Genomic DNA, 23,141 nt, shown 5'->3' on the forward strand with positions numbered 1-23,141 from the left:
CTTCCCCATAGCAACCATGTCAAACTACTGATCTCGTCTCTCTGAAACACATCCTGGTCCCCCGGGCTCGTCACATCCTTCTCAGGACAGACAGGGGTGTCCAACCGCTCCTTAAAACGCAACAGCCTAGCCAACGCTATCATTCTGTGGAGTGATATTGGTGAGACTCACCTCAAATCCCCTCCTCGCGAGAGGAAAGATGAGTAAATATTAACTTGACTCTCCAACAGACGTTTGTGATTGAATTCTTACGAGTTTACAGGATGTTCCAGTATCACTCATAAAAATGAGAACTGGGGTTATGTAAAATAGACAAGTTGACTGTTGATAAGGAGTTAGTCTAACGGATGTGTGTGATTGGCTATTATTTTTTATTTTGGTGAGTGATAAGTCGACTGAGCCCAGAGAGGTTTGAGGAGATTAGTCTTCCTGGAACACTGGGGGGGGGGGGGGACACCGGGTTGGAGCTGACCACGAGAGGGGTGAGAAACATGTCACTTCCAACGTGTTTGTGCCAAGGGACTCACTGTTATACATTCCTCCCTCTAAACCAGGTGAACCCCCCCCCAATCCAGCCTGACTCCCTCAAACCCCCCCCCCCCCCCCCCCGACCCACCCAGCCTAAGCAAGCAAAACATGTCAAGACAGTCCATGAGTATCTGGTTATAGAGTTGTTAAGTGGAGGTATATTGTAGAGAAAGACTCAAAGGGATCAGATAAACACCAGCGTCTTTATTACCATTACTGGACAGGGCAACAAAGATCCAGAACAGTCAGAAAAACATAAACAAAGTTGCATTCGATAAAACATTTCATTTGTTTACCTTATAAAGGGCACGCTCCATATTTCTCCCTTCTGAGTCTTCCACACCACCCAAACGTGCCCCCTGACCCCAAACTGTGTACGCGTGAGATGCTGATCTCTGAGCAAAGTATTAGTACACAGCAACTTAGCAGAATATGCTAGGAGCAAAATGACTAGCAAGAGGACATAAGAGTTCTAATGAATGAAGAGGACAAACAGAACTAGAAGGAAACTCTCCAATTTACTGCCAAAAAGGTTTGAACGAGCCTGACATTTGAACGTTAAAAAAACAACACAACAGCACTTCCTGGTTATTTCTCATCCAACTCTCTAAAGCATTGGTGGTTCAGCACAACTAAGCAACACGCCCTAGCTCATGACAACGGCAGCATTGAGAATAGCACCCTATTGCCTATGTAAAAACGCACTACTGACCAGGGCAGAAGTGACACGCGTAGGGAATAGGGTGCCATTTGGGATGCAGGAAAGGAAGTGGCGGAGAATCATCATGAGATAAATGCGATAAGATACGTCATCAGAAATGCTATGGCATGTCATTTTTTTTAAAACTTCTACGTTTTAGATAAAGAGATAGCTGTACAAAGATAAGACATCCCTAACAAACAGCATCACGGTCAATTTATCAAATCACAGAATCCCCCCCCCATTTCATTGCTTTGTTTTAGTTTAGTTTACCTTATTTGGAGCTCGCTCTCAAATGGTCACCTACACCTCGATCATCAGACAGACCCAAAAAAGGTGTGACGCCTCTCTCAGTAGTCTCCTCTACAGGACAACTAGCCCAGCCTGGCTGGGGGGGCCTGTTCCTGAATCTAGAACATACTAGATGAAGAACCAGATCTAGAATGTGGAACCTCAGTCTTCCAACAGCATCTGAGTGAGAGGTGGGAGGGAGGCAGGCAAGGCAGCAGGGGGTTTATATATATATATATATATTTTTAAAAAACAACACTGCATCATTGCATTGTGGGGCATTATATTATAGATAATGAAAGCTTTGCATCACACCAATGATCAGTCAGTTTAACAGCATGAGCATCATTAGATTACAGCATCATGTACTTGTATGCACATCAAGTCTGGCTTTCTGACAACAGTAGCAGTCTGTTATATTATAGGCACGTTAAAAAGAGGCCCGTTTTATGCTAACATTCTACTCCTAGCCACCCCTAGGGTCATACCAAGGAGTGGCACCGAGTGGAACGACAGCTAAACAGACAGGTACCCAGGCCAAATGTTAAAGTAGACCAGCTATGCTTCAGGCAAGCTGCAGGACTTACCGGGACAGTAACGCATTATAGTAGGGCTTACCTTGGGGGAGACTATGCTACGAAACATACCTTCAATGAAACAACTATTATTATTAATTTTTTTTTTAATCAGAGAATTACTAGAACTAAAGCAACATATAGGAAGAAATGTCAAATTGTACTAAAGATAAGTCAGAGGTGGGACAAGCCATCATAAAACAAGTTGCATTAGCTTCAGAGGGGGGAAAAAAATGTTGCTGCTCCCAAACAAAACCCACACAACTCAACATGTTCCATGCAAGTCATTCATTACCATCACAACTTTATATAATAAACAAACGACTGTTGATATCACTACAAATCCTACCCTTAAGATCCTCAGCATAGCTAGATTGAACATGGTATGCTGGGCAGTTAAAATACTTGCATCAGGTACGTTCAGGTGAGCAAATCTGGGTGTATACAAAAATCAATGTGACAGGGTCGGGCATTCTCCTTACCTGTGTGACTCACTGCCAGCAGCAGAACCTATGGGTCAAGGTCTGGGGTGACAGTGACACTGCAACGATCACACAGATGACATTGCAACTGTACGCACTCACTCAGTTCAAAACCAGCCTTAGTTCAGTTACAGTGCTGAATAATCAACAGAACAGCGGGTCACATCGGAGATAGAACCAATCAAATCAATGGAATATCTGCGTCACTTGTAGAACATTGTACTGAACCAATAACCCACATGCTGATGATAGGAGACATCAATAAGCAGCATTGAAACAACGTCGACATGCTACTGAATGGGGAAAAACGAGAACAATTCAGAGAAAATATGCATTTTCAATAGAAAATTACATTTGGGACATTAAATCGCTTTTTTTTCTCTCTCTCTCTTCTTCAAATAATGCATCAATAATTACCATCTCTATATTCTGACTAAGCAAAACCTCTTATATAACCAAGAAATGATTACATTCCTACATGATGAATGCACAAAGCAGTCTGTCGATAGTACATGTACTAAAATCTGACAGGAAACGATGCTTACACTTCAGAGTTCAGAGTTCAAACAGAACAGTCTGACTGGTATTGTGATAGAACAGGTTCCTACGTAGAGTCCCGATTGAACACAAGCTATAATTCAATGTACTCTAAATGCATCATGGGAGTTATTGCAGGGGGAAACAAAACAGTCCAAAAAAATAATAATGCAAGATTAGTTCAGGAAGTACTTTACTTTCTGTACCAGAAGTTGATACTTACCCGGTACTTTAGGAAAACATTTGGCGATTTGACAAAAACACTACAGTTTTGTACGTTTCGCAATCAGTCAAATAAATAAATACATCGACAGCAAGACAATAACTGGGGTTGTTATATAGTCACAGCAGTAGTGCTCAGCCACTTATATAGTCACTGCAGTAGTGCTCAGTCACTGGGTTTGTTATATAGTCACTGCAGTAGTGCTCAGCCACTTATATAGTCACTGCAGTAGTGCTCAGTCACTGGGTTTGTTATATAGTCACTGCAGTAGTGCTCAGTCACTGTTATATAGTCACTGCAGTAGTGCTCAGTCACTGGGTTTGTTATATAGTCACTGCAGTAGTGCTCAGTCACTGTTATATAGTCACGGCAGTAGTGCTCAGTCACTGTTGTATAGTCACGGCAGTAGTGCTCAGTCACTTATATAGTCACTGCAGTAGTGCTCAGTCACTGGGTTTGTTATATAGTCACGGCAGTAGTGCTCAGTCACTGTTATATAGTCACGGCAGTAGTGCTCAGTCACTGTTATATAGTCACTGCAGTAGTGCTCAGTCACTGGGGTTGTTATATAGTCACTGCAGTAGTGCTCAGTCACTGGGTTTGTTATAGTCACGGCAGTAGTGCTCAGTCACTGTTATATAGTCACTGCAGTAGTGCTCAGTCACTGTTATATAGTCACTGCAGTAGTGCTCAGTCACTGGGTTTGTTATATAGTCACAGCAGTAGTGCTCAGTCACTGTTATATAGTCACGGCAGTAGTGCTCAGTCACTGTTATATAGTCACGGCAGTAGTGCTCAGTCACTGTTATATAGTCACGGCAGTAGTGCTCAGTCACTGGGGTTGTTATATAGTCACTGCAGTAGTGCTCAGTCACTGGGTTTGTTATAGTCACTGCAGTAGTGCTCAGTCACTGTTATATAGTCACGGCAGTAGTGCTCAGTCACTGTTATATAGTCACAGCAGTAGTGCTCAGTCACTGGGTTTGTTATATAGTCACTGCAGTAGTGCTCAGTCACTGGGTTTGTTATATAGTCACTGCAGTAGTGCTCAGTCACTGGGTTTGTTATATAGTCACTGCAGTAGTGCTCAGTCACTGGGTTTGTTATATAGTCACGGCAGTAGTGCTCAGCCACTGTTATAGTCACGGCAGTAGTGCTCAGTCACTGTTATATAGTCACGGCAGCAGTGCTCAGTCACTGTTATATAGTCACGGCAGCAGTGCTCAGTCACTGTTATATAGTCACGGCAGTAGTGCTCAGTCACTGGGGTTGTTATATAGTCACTGCAGTAGTGCTCAGTCACTGTTATATAGTCACTGCATTAGTGCTCAGTCACTGTTATATAGTCACGGCAGTAGTGCTCAGTCACTGTTATATAGTCACTGCAGTAGTGCTGGGTCACTGGGGTTGTTGTAGTCACTGCAGTAGTGCTGAGTCACTGCAGTAGTGCTCAGTCACTGGGGTTGTTATATAGTCACTGCAGTAGTGCTCAGTCACTGGGGTTTGTTATATAGTCACAGCAGTAGTGCTCAGTCACTGGGTTTGTTATAGTCACTGCAGTAGTGCTCAGTCACTGTTATATAGTCACGGCAGTAGTGCTCAGTCACTGTTATATAGTCACGGCAGTAGTGCTCAGTCACTGTTATATAGTCACGGCAGTAGTGCTCAGTCACTGGGGTTGTTATATAGTCACTGCAGTAGTGCTCAGTCACTGGGTTTGTTATAGTCACTGCAGTAGTGCTCAGTCACTGTTATATAGTCACGGCAGTAGTGCTCAGTCACTGTTATATAGTCACAGCAGTAGTGCTCAGTCACTGGGTTTGTTATATAGTCACTGCAGTAGTGCTCAGTCACTGGGTTTGTTATATAGTCACTGCAGTAGTGCTCAGTCACTGGGTTTATTATATAGTCACTGCAGTAGTGCTCAGTCACTGGGTTTGTTATATAGTCACTGCAGTAGTGCTCAGCCACTGTTATATAGTCACGGCAGTAGTGCTCAGCCACTGTTATAGTCACGGCAGTAGTGCTCAGTCACTGTTATATAGTCACGGCAGCAGTGCTCAGTCACTGTTATATAGTCACGGCAGCAGTGCTCAGTCACTGTTATATAGTCACGGCAGTAGTGCTCAGTCACTGGGTTTGTTATATAGTCACTGCAGTAGTGCTCAGTCACTGGGTTTGTTATATAGTCACTGCAGTAGTGCTCAGTCACTGTTGTATAGTCACGGCAGTAGTGCTCAGTCACTGTTATAGTCACGGCAGTAGTGCTCAGTCACTGTTATATAGTCACGGCAGCAGTGCTCAGTCACTGTTATATAGTCACGGCAGTAGTGCTCAGTCACTGGGTTTGTTATATAGTCACTGCAGTAGTGCTCAGTCACTGTTGTAGTCACGGCAGTAGTGCTCAGTCACTGTTGTAGTCACGGCAGTAGTGCTCAGTCACTGTTATAGTCACGGCAGTAGTGCTCAGTCACTGTTATAGTCACGGCAGTAGTGCTCAGTCACTGTTATATAGTCACTGCAGTAGTGCTCAGTCACTGGGGTTGTTATATAGTCACTGCAGTAGTGCTCAGTCACTGGGTTTGTTATATAGTCACTGCAGTAGTGCTCAGTCACTGGGCTTGTTATATAGTCACAGCAGTAGTGCTCAGTCACTGTTATAGTCACGGCAGTAGTGCACAGTCACTGGGTTTGTTATATAGTCACTGCAGTAGTGCTCAGTCACTGTTATATAGTCACAGCAGCAGTGCTCAGTCACTGGGTTTGTTATATAGTCACTGCAGTAGTGCTCAGTCACTGTTATATAGTCACTGCAGTAGTGCTCAGTCACTGTTGTATAGTCACGGCAGTAGTGCTCAGTCACTGTTATATAGTCACTGCAGTAGTGCTCAGTCACAGGGTTTATTATATAGTCACAGTATTGTACTTACAGAGTAAGAGGTCAACTGTTGGCACCGCTCAGACCAGCCAAACCCTCGGCCCTACAAACAACCCACGTTCTTACGTTGACTAAACAGAACAATGCATTGGGTAGAGTAAATTTATATGTCTTCTGCATGTTTTTATAGTATCAAAAAGACATTAGAAAATGCCAGCAAATGTATGTACACATTTTAGAGGGAGGGGTGGGGGAGAGAACAAAAGTTTGAATGCAGGGCACGTCTGAAAGGCAGCATAACAGACCAGTTAGTTACCTGTCCTGGAAGACAGAGGGAGCAGAACAGAAATACACTAACGCAACATTTTTGCAGTGAGACATTTTTTCCTTTGGAACATTTTTGGGATTGTTTAAAAATTTTTTTATAATATATACTTGCTTTGCTTACCGCTTGTCTAAGCTTGAGTGTGAGGGAGGAAGTAACTCTCATTATATAAACAGTAAAGCACACGAAGGCCGTGTTGACACAGGCAGCCCAAATCCAATATTTTGTCCACTAATTGGCCTTTGGACCAATCACACCAGATCTTGATTCAATGCTGATCCAAAATTGGTCAAAATACCAGTTGGTGAGACGAAATGATAATCTGACAAAATGGGCTGCATGTGTAAAACGCAGCCTTATTAGTTACCTTAGTTCAGGTTGAGCCCCTCCCCAAATGGCACCCTATTCACAATATAGTGCACTACTTTAGACCAGAGCCATAGGGAGCCCAGTGCACTATAACTGGAATAGGGTAAGACATTTGGGCCGCAGACAGTCAGATTACATCAGTTGAGTTTGACAGAGATGCCAGAACTGCAGGTAATGAGACATGTAGATCAGAACATTAAGCCACCAACTCTACCAGTATTATGGGATAAGGAGACATCTGCCTGGTCATACAGAACAGGCAGAAAAACAAAGACTAATAATATAAACAAGAGTCGAGACTGGGTAATATTTCAAAATTGGTCCTAGAACAGAACCTTGGGGAACACCGAAACCAGACCCTAGTCAAAGACAGGCAGAACAATGAACTCACATCTAAAATAAACCACCGTACTGTTACCAGGAGATGTGTAGACCGTTGGAGAGAGAGACAGGACAACAACTTTCAGGCAGTCAGAAAAAATCATTTTGACAGTCAAAGGAGAGCGAGAGTAGAGAGAGAAGTGAGGGCCCTGCATTTAGTTTTAAAAAAAGTTTTTTTTTTCCCCCCCCAAGTTTCTATTGTGCCATTACGGTCAAAACAAAGAATATAGGTACATGATTTTTTAAAGTTGAGTTCATATTTAGTCACATCTATTACCGACCCAACTTACCAACACAGTAGGTTTCACTTTAGTTTATTGCAAAAACACAGGCATATTATTTAAAAATGGAGCTGATATCACATGGTAGACGACTAGAGATAATAATAACAGGAGCTCTAACCACATAGCATGACAGAAGAATAGAAATCACCATATTACCTCACTAAAAACAAAACCGTTAATTTACAAGAAAATCGACAAACAAAAAAGGAGATAAATAGGACGGTGGTTTGTGTCGTGTCTCCGGAGTGACTTCGTGGTCATCACATCTATTGTGAAACATTTTTTTTTTAAAAACCAACCAACCAACCAAGAGAGGGGGGATATTAAGATCTTCATCAAGACGTCATCTGCACCATCCAACACATTTAACAAAAAAAAGGGCTTTTTTTTGTTTGTTTTTTTTTCGACAAGGTAGCATGAACTTTTTGTCCACTTCACATTACTGGCCCTGTGCAGAATACATAGAACATACAGGCCATGTTAACAGCAGAACACAGAGCTTCTCTCTCCAGATACCTATGTATACACACACACACACATATTTGTATAGACAGTATCAGTCACAAGTTAGGACACACCTACTCATTATTTTTTATTATTTTCTACATTGTAGAATAATAGTGAAGACATAAAAAAATATGAAACACATGGAATCATGTAGTAATTTTTTTTTTTTTTTAAGTGTTAAAATCAAAATATAGTTTATATTTCAGATTCTTCAAAGTAGTCACCCTTTGCCTTTACAGCGTTGCACACTCCTGCCATTCTCTCAACCAGCTTCATGGAATGCATTTCAATTAACAGGTGTGCCTTGTTCAAAGTTCATTTGTGGAATTTCTTTATGCGTTTGTTGTGTTGTGACAAATTAGGGGTGGTATACAGAAGATGGTCTTTTACCAAATAGGGCTAAGTCCATATTATGGCAAAAACAGCTCAAATAAGAAAACAAAGTCAATTTCAAGTGTAGTCCCAAAAACCATCAAGTGCTGTGATGAAACTTCATGAGGACCGCCACAGGAATGGAAGACCCAGAGTTACCTCTGCTGCAGAGGATAAGTACATTAGAGTTACCAACCTCAGGAATTGCAGCCCAAATAAATGCTTCAGAGTTCAAGTAACAGACATCTCAACATCAACTGTTCAGAGGAGACTGTGTGAATCAGGCCTTCATGGTTGAATTGCTGCAAAGAAACCACTACTAAAGGAAAACAATAAGAAGAAGAGACTTGATTGGGCCAAGAAACACGAGCAATAGACATTAGACCAGTGGAAATCTGTCCTTTTGATCTGATGAGTCCACATTTTTGGTTCCAACCGCCGTTTACAGATTCTCCGCATGTGGTTCCCACCGTGAAGCATGGAGGAGGAGGTGGTGTGATGGTGCTTTGCTGGTGACACGGTCTGTAATTTATTTAGAATTCAAGGCACACTTAACCAGCATGGTTACCACATCATTCTGCAGCGATACTCCATCCCATCTGGTTTGCGCTTAGTGGGACTATCATTTGTTTTTCAACAGGACAATGACCCAACACACCTCCAGGCTGTGTAAGGGCTATTTGACCAAGGAGGAGAGTGATGGAGTGCTACATCAGATGACCTGGCCTCCATAATCACCTGACCTCAACCCAAATTGAGATGGTTTGGGATGAGCTGGAGCGCAGAGTGAAGGAAAAGCAGCCCAAAAAATGCTCAGCATATGTGGGAACTTCTTCAAGACTGTTGGAAAAGCATTCCGGGTGAAGCTGATTGAGAGAATGCCAAGAATGTGCAAAGCTGTCATAAAAGGCAATGGGTGACTAATTTAAAGAATCTCAAATATATTTTATGGTTACTACATGATTCCATAATGTGTTATTTCATAGTTGAAGTCTTCACTGTTATTCTACAATGTAGAAAATGGTTTAAATTTTTTTTTTTTAAATTAAAACAACCCTGAGTGAATGAGTAGGTGCATCAAAACATTTGACTGGACTGTGTATATGTATATGTATATATAATATTAACCCTGTTTAAAGGAGGTAAGAGTAGCATTAGTTTCTTCAGGGCTACACCGACGACTCCTGTTCCCTAGAACACCTAGGAGGAAGGAAGCGGGTCACAGACAGAGATGGACGCTTTATAAAACACAGTAGGAGAAATCAGTCGTTCATAGTCACAGCACAAGCATAAAAAAATAGCTCGGACAAAATGGACAATACAGTAAAACAGAAACCGATAGTTGAGACGTCGAACGAGGGGGGTGAGAGGGGAGGGAACCAGGGCAAGGGGGGGGTACAGGTGGACGGTATTGGTCTTATTGGTGGTGTACCTGAGGTGCTTGCGGCTGGGCTCCCATGGCCTGTGGGCTTCCCTGTCCGTAGTAAGCAGCCTGCTGACGGTAGTACTCTGCCCAGGCAGCACTGTAGTCCGGCTGACCGCCTGGCTGACCTGCTGGCTGACCGCCTGGCTGACCGCCTGCTGCTGATGCCTGGGGGGCAGCTTGACCTGGGGGAGGTGGTAACAGCATTAACACTAATTTCAATATGATTTAAGGGGACAAATGACAAGGTTAATGTTGCCTAAGCAACAAGGTCATCGTCAATAAGGATTAAAAACAGCAACAACAAGAAGTGACTAATAGTCAAATGTCAAAACTTTGGGATTATAATCTGTACCCAAGGCAACCAAGGCTACTGCAGGGAACACGCTACTGGAGGAACACGCTACTGGTGGACCACGCTACTGGAGGGACCACGCTACTGGAGGGACACCGCTACTGGAGGGACACCGCTACTGGAGGGACACCGCTACTGGAGGGACACCGCTACTGGTGGACCACGCTACTGGTGGACCACGCTACTGGTGGACCACGCTACTGGAGGACCACGCTACTGGAGGACACCGCTACTGGAGGACACCGCTACTGGAGGACACCGCTACTGGTGGACCACGCTACTGGTGGACCACGCTACTGGTGGACCACGCTACTGGTGGACACCGCTACTGGTGGACACCGCTACTGGTGGACACCGCTACTGGTGGACACCGCTACTGGTGGACCACGCTACTGGTGGACCACGCTACTGGTGGACCACGCTACTGGAGGACCACGCTACTGGTGGACCACGCTACTGGTGGACCACGCTACTGGAGGACCACGCTACTGGAGGACCACGCTACTGGAGGACCACGCTACTGGAGGACACCGCTACTGGAGGACCACGCTACTGGAGGACCACGCTACTGGAGGACCACGCTACTGGAGGACCACGCTACTGGAGGACCACGCTACTGGAGGACCACGCTACTGGAGGACCACGCTACTGGTGGACCACGCTACTGGTGGACCACGCTACTGGTGGACCACGCTACTGGTGGACCACGCTACTGGAGGACCACGCTACTGGAGGACCACGCTACTGGAGGACACCGCTACTGGTGGACCACGCTACTGGAGGACCACGCTACTGGAGGACCACGCTACTGGAGGACACCGCTACTGGAGGACACCGCTACTGGTGGACCACGCTACTGGTGGACCACGCTACTGGTGGACACCGCTACTGGTGGACACCGCTACTGGTGGACCACGCTACTGGTGGACCACGCTACTGGTGGACCACGCTACTGGAGGACCACGCTACTGGAGGACCACGCTACTGGTGGACCACGCTACTGGTGGACCACGCTACTGGTGGACCACGCTACTGGAGGACCACGCTACTGGAGGACCACGCTACTGGAGGACACCGCTACTGGAGGACCACGCTACTGGAGGACCACGCTACTGGAGGACCACGCTACTGGAGGAGAGGTGTGTGAAACACTGAACAATAAAATATATAAAAACGCAACATGTAAAGTGTTGGTCCCATGTTTAATGGTCCCATGTTTAATGGTCCCATGTTTAATGGTCCCATGTTTAATGGTCCCATGTTTAATGGTCCCATGTTTAATGGTCCCATGTTTAATGGTCCCATGTTTAATGGTCCCATGTTTAATGGTCCCATGTTTAATGGTCCCATGTTTAATGGTCCCATGTTTAATGGTCCCATGTTTAATGGTCCCATGTTTAATGGTCCCATGTTTAATGGTCCCATGTTTAATGGTCCCATGTTTAATGGTCCCATGTTTAATAAATAAAACTACATTATCCATAAGCAGAGAAAGTGAATCTCTCTCAAATTTGTTTATATCCCTGTTAGTTAACTTTTCTCCTTTGCCCAGATAATCCATCCACCTGACAGATGTGGCATATCCACAAACTGACTTAAAAAGCATGATCAGGGTGCCTCCCGGGTGGCGCAGTGGTCTAGGGCATCGCAGTGCCACCAGAGACAAAGGGCTAGGGTCTGGGTTCGCGCCCAGGCTCTGTCATTGCCGGGAGGTCCGTGGGGCGCCGCGCCTAGCCCGTCGTCCGGGTTAGGGAGGGTTTGGCCGGATATTCTTGTCTCATTGAGCACCAGCGACTCCTGTGGCGGGCCGGGCGCAGTGCACGCAAGGTAGCCAGGTGCACAGTGTTTCCTCCGACACATTGGTGTGGCTGGCTTCCGGGTTGGATGCGCGCTGTGTTAAGAAGCTTGGTTGGGTTGTGTATCGGAGGACGCATGACTTTCAACCTTCGTCTCTCCCGAGCCCGTACGGAAGTTGTAGCAATGAGACAACAATTGGATACCACGAAATTGGGGAGAAAAAGGGGTAAAATAAATAAATAAATATAAACAGCACAATCATTACACAGGTGCACCTTGTGCTGGGGACAATAAAAGGTCACTACAATGTGCAGTTTTCAAACACAATGGCTCTTAGTGCAATTGGCATGCTGACTGTCCAGGTTGCCAGAGAATCAACACTCCCACAAGAGGAGTGGGACAACATTTCCACAGGCCTGATCAACTCTAGGAGATGTGTCGCGCTGCATGAGGTGGTCACATCAGATACTGACTGATTTTCTGATACGAGTCCCTACCTTATTTTTTTAAATATATTTTTTTAAGGCATCTGTGACCAACGGAGGCATATCTGAACTCCGTCATGTGAAATCCATAGATTAGTGAATCATTTATTGATTTTAATTTAACGCTTTCCCTACGTGAACTGTAACTCTATCATTTTTTTAATTGTTACGTTTATATTTTCTTGCGAGTGTGAGAAGGGGAACGAACCCTCCACTGGTTCTTTGGGTGGCGGGACAGAAACCCTCTGCTTTGCTCTGGGGCAGCTGTGGAGGCAGACCCTCTACTACAGAGAGAGCTGGGAGGGGGCACAGCTGCCCACAACATGACCAATGACAGCTGTGGAGGCAGACCCTCTACTACAGAGAGAGCTGGGAGGGGGCACAGCTGCCCACAACATGACCAATGACAGCTGTGGAGGCAGACCCTCTACTACAGAGAGAGCTGGGAGGGGGCACAGCTGCCCACAACATGACCAATGACAGCTGTGGAGGCAGACCCTCTACTACAGAGAGAGCTGGGAGGGGGCACAGCTGCCCACAACATGACCAATGACAGCTGGCCTTACTAAACTATTATAAACATAAGTTTCAACTGATATTTCTTCGTTTCTCACCTTGTTTCTTATAGTACTCTTCCCAGGCCTTGGTGTAGTCCTGTGGTTGCTGACCTGAAATTACAACAAAAACACTGATTCATTGACCCACAGAAATCGGTATGGGCCCGAACGAATCCATACGGCTGGTTGTCTCCTCTTGAAATAAAACTCTTCTGCATTCCCAGTATAACCCCGGACCTGTCTGTGGAAAGCAAGACTGATGGGTAGACGAAACAGCAGTCTAAACAGCTATAAACATAACAGTGAGTGGACCACAACCATAGCTGATCACCACGGCTCTCATCACGCCACATTCAGGTGGAAAACGGACTGACGACTTTCAAAGCACAGCGGCTGTAGACACGGATCCCTGGTTAGTCCTGCTAGAAAGATCAAACTCGAGCTGCAAAACATTGATTTATGTTAATGCTACAGGTGACAAATGGCTAAATACTTATCGTTTTAATTCACCGGGTTTTCCATTAAAGCGACAAGGGAAAAATAAAACATACAATTCCACAATGCGGATGGACTTCAGATGGACTTCCTTGACGAGAGAGAGAGAAATGTGATCATGTATGCTGCTGCTGCTGGTCTTGCGTTTACACGAGAGTGGTACGTGGGAGCCTTGTTCTCGGGCCTCGTCAAACCGACACGAGGCTACAGTTACTAGGAGTTATTATTAGGAGATATCTAGTCAATGGAAGACGGCATTAAAATGACAGAACTAAAAGTTAAACGAGAAGGACAGGCGACACCACCAAGAGGCAACAGGTAAATTATTAACTGTAGTCTCGATTAGCCTCGCTGGCTAGCTCTCTCGGTTTGATGCTGTCAAGATGGGCGCTACGTAGTCAGATGACAACTAACTTCCAACACCCACGTGTGCGACCACATTTGAAAAAAAAAAAAAAAGGAATGAATGTCTGGGAACAAGTGCGATTGCGTGTTCGATGACGCCTTCTCGGTATGAACGTATGGTATGGGGCGGCAGGGTAGCCTAGTGGTTAGAGGAGGCAGGTAGTCTAGTGGTTAGAGGAGGCAGGTAGCCTAGTGGTTAGAGGAGGCAGGTAGTCTAGTGGTTAGAGGAGGCAGGTAGTCTAGTGGTTAGAGCGTTGGACTAGTAACCGAAAGGTTTCCAAGTTCAAATGCCCCTGCCCCAGTTAGAACCCCGAGATACCAGTTAGAACCCCACTGTTCCTAGGCCGTAATTGAAAATAAGAATTTGTTCTTAACTGACTGACAAATAAAGGTCCAAATTAATTGAACGAGTGGTATGTTGATATATGTTGCTACCAGCATACCTTTCAACTCAATATTACAGTACGATTCGTACACAGTATATCGTTTTAGTAAGTCGTAGGCCAGACAGATGAGAGACACGGACACTGAGGTTCAAAAGGAGACAAATTGAGGTTGGTCCCTCCCCATTTGGTTCCTAGTGAACACAGTCCAGCAGAAAACCACAGGCTGAGGTTGAGATTGGAGGAGGTGGTAGCTACCTTGCCCATTGGCCTGTGGGTTGCCGGGGGCTCCGCCGGTGGGCGTCATGGGGGCCTGGGGTTGCTGCTGGTACTGGGAGTAATACGCTGCCCAGGCCGCCGCGTTGGCATCAGCTGCAGCTTTACCTACAAACAAAACAAACATGAGATACATCCCGGGTTGCTTTACCTACAAACAAAACAAACATGAGATACATCCCGGGTTGCTTTACCTACAACCAAAACAAACATGAGATACCTCCCGGGTTGCTTTACCTACAACCGGGTTAAACCTGCTTTATCTTATGGTCTTGCAACACAGAAAAGGGGGCAAATCAACAGGAGCTTAGGGCTAACACACACTAGCAACTGCAAAAAGGACCATTTGTTTAACATCTATTTTGACCAGTACATGTATTCGCACAGCAGAACTGCTCAAAACCGGCACCATCATAACAGACGGTGGCTATACAATCTCACCAGGGTCTGGCTGTCCTTGCTGCCAATGGGGGAAGCCGTTGCCCCAACCCTGAGGCTGGTAGGGAGCCGGAGGACCACTAAGAGAAGAAGAAGAGAACCATTACAACACCATACAAGCCTGTGTCAGACTCGTTTAGATTATTATTATTTTTAAATATTACTTTCCCTCTGATTTTATCGTTAATGAATCATGTGCAAATTATCTCAAATGAACTTCAGATCAACCGAGATATGTAGAGGGAGAAAGGCAAGCCACCGATGGAAGTGCTCTTACTGTGGTCCAGGGGGTCCCTGGTTGTAGGGGCCGGGGTTGTAGGGGCCCATTTGAGCAGGGGGTCCAGGTGGGCCGGGGGGCCCGTGGGGAGAGGGACCTCCGTGGGGGCCTGGTGGGCCGTGAGGACCACCCATTGGACTGACTGGACCCTGGAGAGGCGGACAGGACAGGCGTGTCAACGAACTAGACAGATACCAGTTAGAACCCCGAGAACTAGACAGTTAGAGGCTTAGTGCTCACTGCTTACCAACCAGCCACTTCTACTAGTTAAACTAGGCTTAGTGCTCACTGACCACAAAAAAAAAACTATTGCTCTTCCATTTCTTTTACCACCATTTAAAAACCCTTAAAAATCCCAATTCGTAGATTAACAAGTTGACCCATTGTCCAAGTATCCACCATGAGTAGTCAATTAATCAGTCTTCGTGTCGTCAACCGTAATCTAACAATTTTTTCAGAATGGCACAAATTCCCCGATATCAGGGTACTCATGTCAACATAGCCACCTTTACTAGTTAAACTAGGCTCAGTGCTCAATGCTCACTGCCCAGCCACTTCTACTAATTAAACTAGGCTTAGTGCTCACTGACCAGCCACTTCTACTAATTAAACTAGGCTTAGTGCTCACTGCCCAGCCACTTCTACTAATTAAACTAGGCTTAGTGCTCACTGCCCAGCCACTTCTACTAATTAAACTAGGCTTAGTGCTCACTGACCAGCCACTTCTACTAATTAAACTAGGCTTAGTGCTCACTGCCCAGCCACTTCTACTAATTAAACTAGGCTTAGTGCTCACTGCCCAGCCACTTCTACTAATTAAACTAGGCTTAGTGCTCACTGCCCAGCCACTTCTACTAATTAAACTAGGCTTAGTGCTCACTGCCCAGCCACTTCTACTAATTAAACTAGGCTTAGTGCTCACTGCCCAGCCACTTCTACTAATTAAACTAGGCTTAGTGCTCACTGCCCGGCCACTTCTACTAATTAAACTAGGCTTAGTGCTCACTGCCCAGCCACTTCTACTAATTAAACTAGGCTTAGTGCTCACTGCCCAGCCACTTCTACTAATTAAACTAGGCTTAGTGCTCACTGCCCAGCCACATCTACTAGTTAAACTAGGCTTCTACACCAGCGTCCGGTGACAGCTTCACATTGATATGTAGGATATCTACTACAGACACTGAAAACCACTCACCCCGATCTTCTCCTCGACCAGCTGCCGTGCGTAGTCTATCTGTTGATGAGATCCTCGGACGGTGAACATCTTAATGTTGGGGTCGGAGTTGGGGGGAGGATTTCTCTGGAGCTCAATACGCGCCCCAGACTGCTGACTGATGCCCTTGATGGTCTCTCCTCCTGGAGCGGGACAGAGGACGGAAGAGGTTTGGACTCTACTATAAAACACTGTCCTACGACAGACAAATGATCAGGACAACATGGAAACGTAATAAAAAACCTGAATGTTTTCTAGGGGGACGTAGTTTCAGTTCCTATTATTTATAAGAACGGAGGATACCATTTTTTTTTTAAATCTGGGGAAAATCCCATTCCAGAAGGAGATCGAGACCTAGACATGGGATGGGTGTGAGAAGGGGAACGAACCCTCCACTTGTTCTTTGGGTGGCGGGACAGAAACCCTCTGCTTTGCTCTGGGGCAGCTGTGGTGGCAGACCCTCTACTACAGAGAGAGCTGGGAGGGGGCACAGCTGCCCACAACATGACCAATGACAGCTGTGGAGGCAGACCCTCTACTACAGAGAGAGCTGGGAGGGGGCACAGCTGCCCACAACATGACCAATGACAGCTGTGGAGGCAGACCCTCTACTACAGAGAGAGCTGGGAGGGGGCACAGCTGCCCACAACATGACCAATGACAGCTGTGGAGGCAGACCCTCTACTACAGAGAGAGCTGGGAGGGGGCACAGCTGCCCACAACATGACCAATGACAGCTGTGGAGGCAGACCCTCTACTACAGAGAGAGCTGGGAGGGGGCACAGCTGCCCACAATTAACTATATTAGTCACAATATTCTCACTGAAGCAGGCATGAGGAAGAAGAAATTAAACTAGCAAACCATCTTTCCTCTAAGTTGGTCAAATTCAGTATGAAACGTGTATCGCCGGTCCTCACAAGCATCTAACGGACTCGGCTGCATCAGCTTTTCAGTATGAAACGTGTATCGCCGGTCCTCACAAGCATCTAACGGACTCGGCAGCATCAGCTTTTCAGTATGAAACGTGTATCGCCGGTCCTCACAAGCATCTAACGGACGCGGCTGCATCAGCTTTTCAGTATGAAACGTGTATCGCCGGTCCTCACAAGCATCTAACGGACTCGGCAGCATCAGCTTTTAGCTGCGTTGTACTAGTCCAGTTAAGGACTAAGTTCAGTGACTACAACCCTGGTTCGAGGCCTGTGTAGTACAGTGTTTTAGCTGTGTGTGTGTGTGTGTGTGTGTGTGTGTGTGTGTGTGTGTGTGTGTGTGTGTGTTCTACCTTGTGTATGAAAGTATCAGATATGTTTTGTTAAGTCTTCCAACCTTTAAAAACAGGAAGGTATACCAGGAAGAAGGTATACCAGGAAGAAGGTATACCAGGAAGAAGGTATACCAGGAAGAAGGTATACCAGGAAGAAGGTATACCAGGAAGAAGGTATACCAGGAAGAAGGTATAACAGGAAGAAGGTATAACAGGAAGAAGGTATAACAGGAAGAAGGTATAACAGGAAGGTATAAAGCCCATAGGTGTCTCTAGCTCAATCTAAGTTAATCTACCTTTGCCGATGATGAGTCCAGTCTTCATGGTAGGGACGGTGAAGGTGAACTCCTGCAATCCTCCTGGAGGACCCATGTTCCAGTTACCACCCCCGTTACCCCCCCTGCCTCTCCCCCTGCCCCCTCCGTTAGGACCGCCCGGCCCCCCCTGCTGGACACTCCTCAGAAGGTCAGTGATGATCTCTGCTGCATGCTGGGACTGTTCTGGAGGACCTATGATCTGGGCTATCCTCTCCGGGGTAGTGCCGTCATCTGGAGAAGTGGAGGAAGGGAGAGAAGAGAGAAAAAGGAGATTAAGAGATGTCATGATTTCCCTTAGCAGCAGCCCCACCCCCGCCCCCCAGCCGTAAAGGGTTTAGTTTCTGGTGCTTTCCATTGTCAGACTAAGGACAGGCTCTCTCTCCTGGTGAGCTGCACTGTCAGTAAAGTCTCCCTCTAGTGAGACACTTCACTGTACATTGAAACTGGGTCCGACTAAATCACCGGTTTGTCTTCATGAAAGCAGCAGAACTTGTGATGGGTTGCCAGTACAATATAACACCCAGGTGGTTTGACCATGGTAGAGGTCAGGCCAAAGGACACGGACGCAAACTGGTGAGGGTCAAAAAAGGTTGAGTTGTCGCACGGCAACACACTGACAATCTGTAAACTGCACAGAAATGTGCTTATTTTCACAGTGTGGTTGTCAATACGAACGACAAAATACCAAGCCAAGCTAACAATACCAAGTAGCATTCTGATCCCACAGTGCAGCTGAGTAGGCTGCGTTGGACTGTAAAACCTACAGGATGGTAGATCGCTAGGAACAGGGTTGGACTGTAAAACCTACAGGACGGTAGATCCAGGAACAGGGTTGGACTGTAAAACCTACAGGACGGTAGATCCAGGAACAGGGTTGGACTGTAAAACCTACAGGACGGTAGATCCAGGAACAGGGTTGGACTGTAAAACCTACAGGACGGTAGATCCAGGAACAGGGTTGACTGTAAAACCTACAGGACGGTAGATCCAGGAACAGGGTTGGACTGTAAAACCTACAGGACGGTAGATCCAGGAACAGGGTTGACTGTAAAACCTACAGGACGGTAGATCTCTAGGAACAGGGTTGGACTGTAAAACCTACAGGACGGTAGATCTCTAGGAACAGGGTTGGACTGTAAAACCTACAGGACGGTAGATCCAGGAACAGGGTTGGACTGTAAAACCTACAGGACGGTAGATCCAGGAACAGGGTTGGACTGTAAAACCTACAGGACGGTAGATCCAGGAACAGGGTTGGACTGTAAAACCTACAGGACGGTAGATCCAGGAACAGGGTTGGACTGTAAAACCTACAGGACGGTAGATCTCTAGGAACAGGGTTGGACTGTAAAACCTACAGGACGGTAGATCTCTAGGAACAGGGTTGGACTGTAAAACCTACAGGACGGTAGATCTCTAGGAACAGGGTTGGACTGTAAAACCTACAGGACGGTAGATCCAGGAACAGGGTTGGACTGTAAAACCTACAGGACGGTAGATCTCTAGGAACAGGGTTGGACTGTAAAACCTACAGGACGGTAGATCCAGGAACAGGGTTGGACTGTAAAACCTACGGGACGGTAGATCCAGGAACAGGGTTGGACTGTAAAACCTACAGGACGGTAGATCTCTAGGAACAGGGTTGGACTGTAAAACCTACAGGACGGTAGATCCAGGAACAGGGTTGGACTGTAAAACCTACAGGACGGTAGATCCAGGAACAGGGTTGGACTGTAAAACCTACGGGACGGTAGATCCAGGAACAGGGTTGGACTGTAAAACCTACAGGACGGTAGATCTCTAGGAACAGGGTTGGACTGTAAAACCTACAGGACGGTAGATCCAGGAACAGGGTTGGACTGTAAAACCTACAGGACGGTAGATCTCTAGGAACAGGGTTGGACTGTAAAACCTACAGGACGGTAGATCTCTAGGAACAGGGTTGGACTGTAAAACCTACAGGACGGTAGATCTCTAGGAACAGGGTTGGACTGTAAAACCTACAGGACGGTAGATCTCTAGGAACAGGGTTGGACTGTAAAACCTACAGGACGGTAGATCCAGGAACAGGGTTGGACTGTAAAACCTACAGGACGGTAGATCCAGGAACAGGGTTGGACTGTAAAACCTACAGGACGGTAGATCCAGGAACAGGGTTGGACTGTAAAACCTACAGGACGGTAGATCTCTAGGAACAGGGTTGGACTGTAAAACCTACAGGACGGTAGATCTCTAGGAACAGGGTTGGACTGTAAAACCTACAGGACGGTAGATCCAGGAACAGGGTTGGACTGTAAAACCTACAGGACGGTAGATCTCTAGGAACAGGGTTGGACTGTAAAACCTACAGGACGGTAGATCCAGGAACAGGGTTGGACTGTAAAACCTACAGGACGGTAGATCCAGGAACAGGGTTGGACTGTAAAACCTACGGGACGGTAGATCCAGGAACAGGGTTGGACTGTAAAACCTACAGGACGGTAGATCCAGGAACAGGGTTGGACTGTAAAACCTACAGGACGGTAGATCCAGGAACAGGGTTGGACTGTGAAACCTACAGGACGGTAGATCCAGGAACAGGGTTGGACTGTAAAACCTACAGGACGGTAGATCTCTAGGAACAGGGTTGGACTGTAAAACCTACAGGACGGTAGATCTCTAGGAACAGGGTTGGACTGTAAAACCTACAGGACGGTAGATCCAGGAACAGGGTTGGACTGTAAAACCTACAGGACGGTAGATCCAGGAACAGGGTTGGACTGTAAAACCTACAGGACGGTAGATCCAGGAACAGGGTTGGACTGTAAAACCTACAGGACGGTAGATCCAGGAACAGGGTTGACTGTAAAACCTACAGGACGGTAGATCCAGGAACAGGGTTGGACTGTAAAACCTACAGGACGGTAGATCCAGGAACAGGGTTGACTGTAAAACCTACAGGACGGTAGATCTCTAGGAACAGGGTTGGACTGTAAAACCTACAGGACGGTAGATCTCTAGGAACAGGGTTGGACTGTAAAACCTACAGGACGGTAGATCCAGGAACAGGGTTGGACTGTAAAACCTACAGGACGGTAGATCCAGGAACAGGGTTGGACTGTAAAACCTACAGGACGGTAGATCCAGGAACAGGGTTGGACTGTAAAACCTACAGGACGGTAGATCCAGGAACAGGGTTGGACTGTAAAACCTACAGGACGGTAGATCTCTAGGAACAGGGTTGGACTGTAAAACCTACAGGACGGTAGATCTCTAGGAACAGGGTTGGACTGTAAAACCTACAGGACGGTAGATCTCTAGGAACAGGGTTGGACTGTAAAACCTACAGGACGGTAGATCTCTAGGAACAGGGTTGGACTGTAAAACCTACAGGACGGTAGATCCAGGAACAGGGTTGGACTGTAAAACCTACAGGACGGTAGATCTCTAGGAACAGGGTTGGACTGTAAAACCTACAGGACGGTAGATCCAGGAACAGGGTTGGACTGTAAAACCTACAGGACGGTAGATCCAGGAACAGGGTTGGACTGTAAAACCTACGGGACGGTAGATCCAGGAACAGGGTTGGACTGTAAAACCTACAGGACGGTAGATCTCTAGGAACAGGGTTGGACTGTAAAACCTACAGGACGGTAGATCCAGGAACAGGGTTGGACTGTAAAACCTACAGGACGGTAGATCCAGGAACAGGGTTGGACTGTAAAACCTACGGGACGGTAGATCCAGGAACAGGGTTGGACTGTAAAACCTACAGGACGGTAGATCTCTAGGAACAGGGTTGGACTGTAAAACCTACAGGACGGTAGATCCAGGAACAGGGTTGGACTGTAAAACCTACAGGACGGTAGATCTGTAAAACTAGGAACAGGGTTGGACTGTAAAACCTACAGGACGGTAGATCTCTAGGAACAGGGTTGGACTGTAAAACCTACAGGACGGTAGATCTCTAGGAACAGGGTTGGACTGTAAAACCTACAGGACGGTAGATCTCTAGGAACAGGGTTGGACTGTAAAACCTACAGGACGGTAGATCTCTAGGAACAGGGTTGGACTGTAAAACCTACAGGACGGTAGATCCAGGAACAGGGTTGGACTGTAAAACCTACAGGACGGTAGATCCAGGAACAGGGTTGGACTGTAAAACCTACAGGACGGTAGATCCAGGAACAGGGTTGGACTGTAAAACCTACAGGACGGTAGATCTCTAGGAACAGGGTTGGACTGTAAAACCTACAGGACGGTAGATCTCTAGGAACAGGGTTGGACTGTAAAACCTACAGGACGGTAGATCCAGGAACAGGGTTGGACTGTAAAACCTACAGGACGGTAGATCTCAGGAACAGGGTTGGACTGTAAAACCTACAGGACGGTAGATCCAGGAACAGGGTTGGACTGTAAAACCTACAGGACGGTAGATCCAGGAACAGGGTTGGACTGTAAAACCTACAGGACGGTAGATCCAGGAACAGGGTTGGACTGTAAAACCTACAGGACGGTAGATCCAGGAACAGGGTTGGACTGTAAAACCTACAGGACGGTAGATCCAGGAACAGGGTTGGACTGTAAAACCTACAGGACGGTAGATCCAGGAACAGGGTTGGACTGTAAAACCTACAGGACGGTAGATCAGGAACAGGGTTGGACTGTAAAACCTACAGGACGGTAGATCTCTAGGAACAGGGTTGGACTGTAAAACCTACAGGACGGTAGATCTCTAGGAACAGGGTTGGACTGTAAAACCTACAGGACGGTAGATCTCTAGGAACAGGGTTGGACTGTAAAACCTACAGGACGGTAGATCCAGGAACAGGGTTGGACTGTAAAACCTACAGGACGGTAGATCCAGGAACAGGGTTGGACTGTAAAACCTACAGGACGGTAGATCTGTAAAACCTACAGGAACAGGGTTGGACTGTAAAACCTACAGGACGGTAGATCCAGGAACAGGGTTGGACTGTAAAACCTACAGGACGGTAGATCCAGGAACAGGGTTGGACTGTAAA

The 23,141-nt window shown here is 46.5% G+C and overlaps 1 protein-coding gene across 2 annotated transcripts in view; it reads right to left on the reverse strand.

The window, feature by feature from the left end:
• Positions 1–7,587: 7,587 nt before the first annotated feature.
• LOC139375778 (far upstream element-binding protein 1-like) overlaps positions 7,588–23,141 on the reverse strand; it is a 29,509-nt gene continuing 13,955 nt past the window's right edge. For both annotated transcript variants that reach the window (XM_071117620.1, XM_071117619.1), the window contains exons 10-17: positions 18,118–18,369; positions 16,539–16,699; positions 15,344–15,492; positions 15,070–15,146; positions 14,611–14,736; positions 13,127–13,180; positions 9,885–10,060; positions 7,588–8,021 (exon numbers count right to left, since the gene is read on the reverse strand). In XM_071117620.1, coding sequence (XP_070973721.1) covers positions 8,013–8,021; positions 9,885–10,060; positions 13,127–13,180; positions 14,611–14,736; positions 15,070–15,146; positions 15,344–15,492; positions 16,539–16,699; positions 18,118–18,369 — 1,004 coding nt within the window. In that variant the 3' untranslated portion in view covers positions 7,588–8,012. The remainder of the gene's footprint in view (positions 8,022–9,884; positions 10,061–13,126; positions 13,181–14,610; positions 14,737–15,069; positions 15,147–15,343; positions 15,493–16,538; positions 16,700–18,117; positions 18,370–23,141) is intronic.

Source organism: Oncorhynchus clarkii, chromosome 20, assembly GCF_045791955.1.
Source record: "Oncorhynchus clarkii lewisi isolate Uvic-CL-2024 chromosome 20, UVic_Ocla_1.0, whole genome shotgun sequence".
Classification (NCBI taxonomy): Eukaryota; Metazoa; Chordata; class Actinopteri; order Salmoniformes; family Salmonidae; genus Oncorhynchus; species Oncorhynchus clarkii.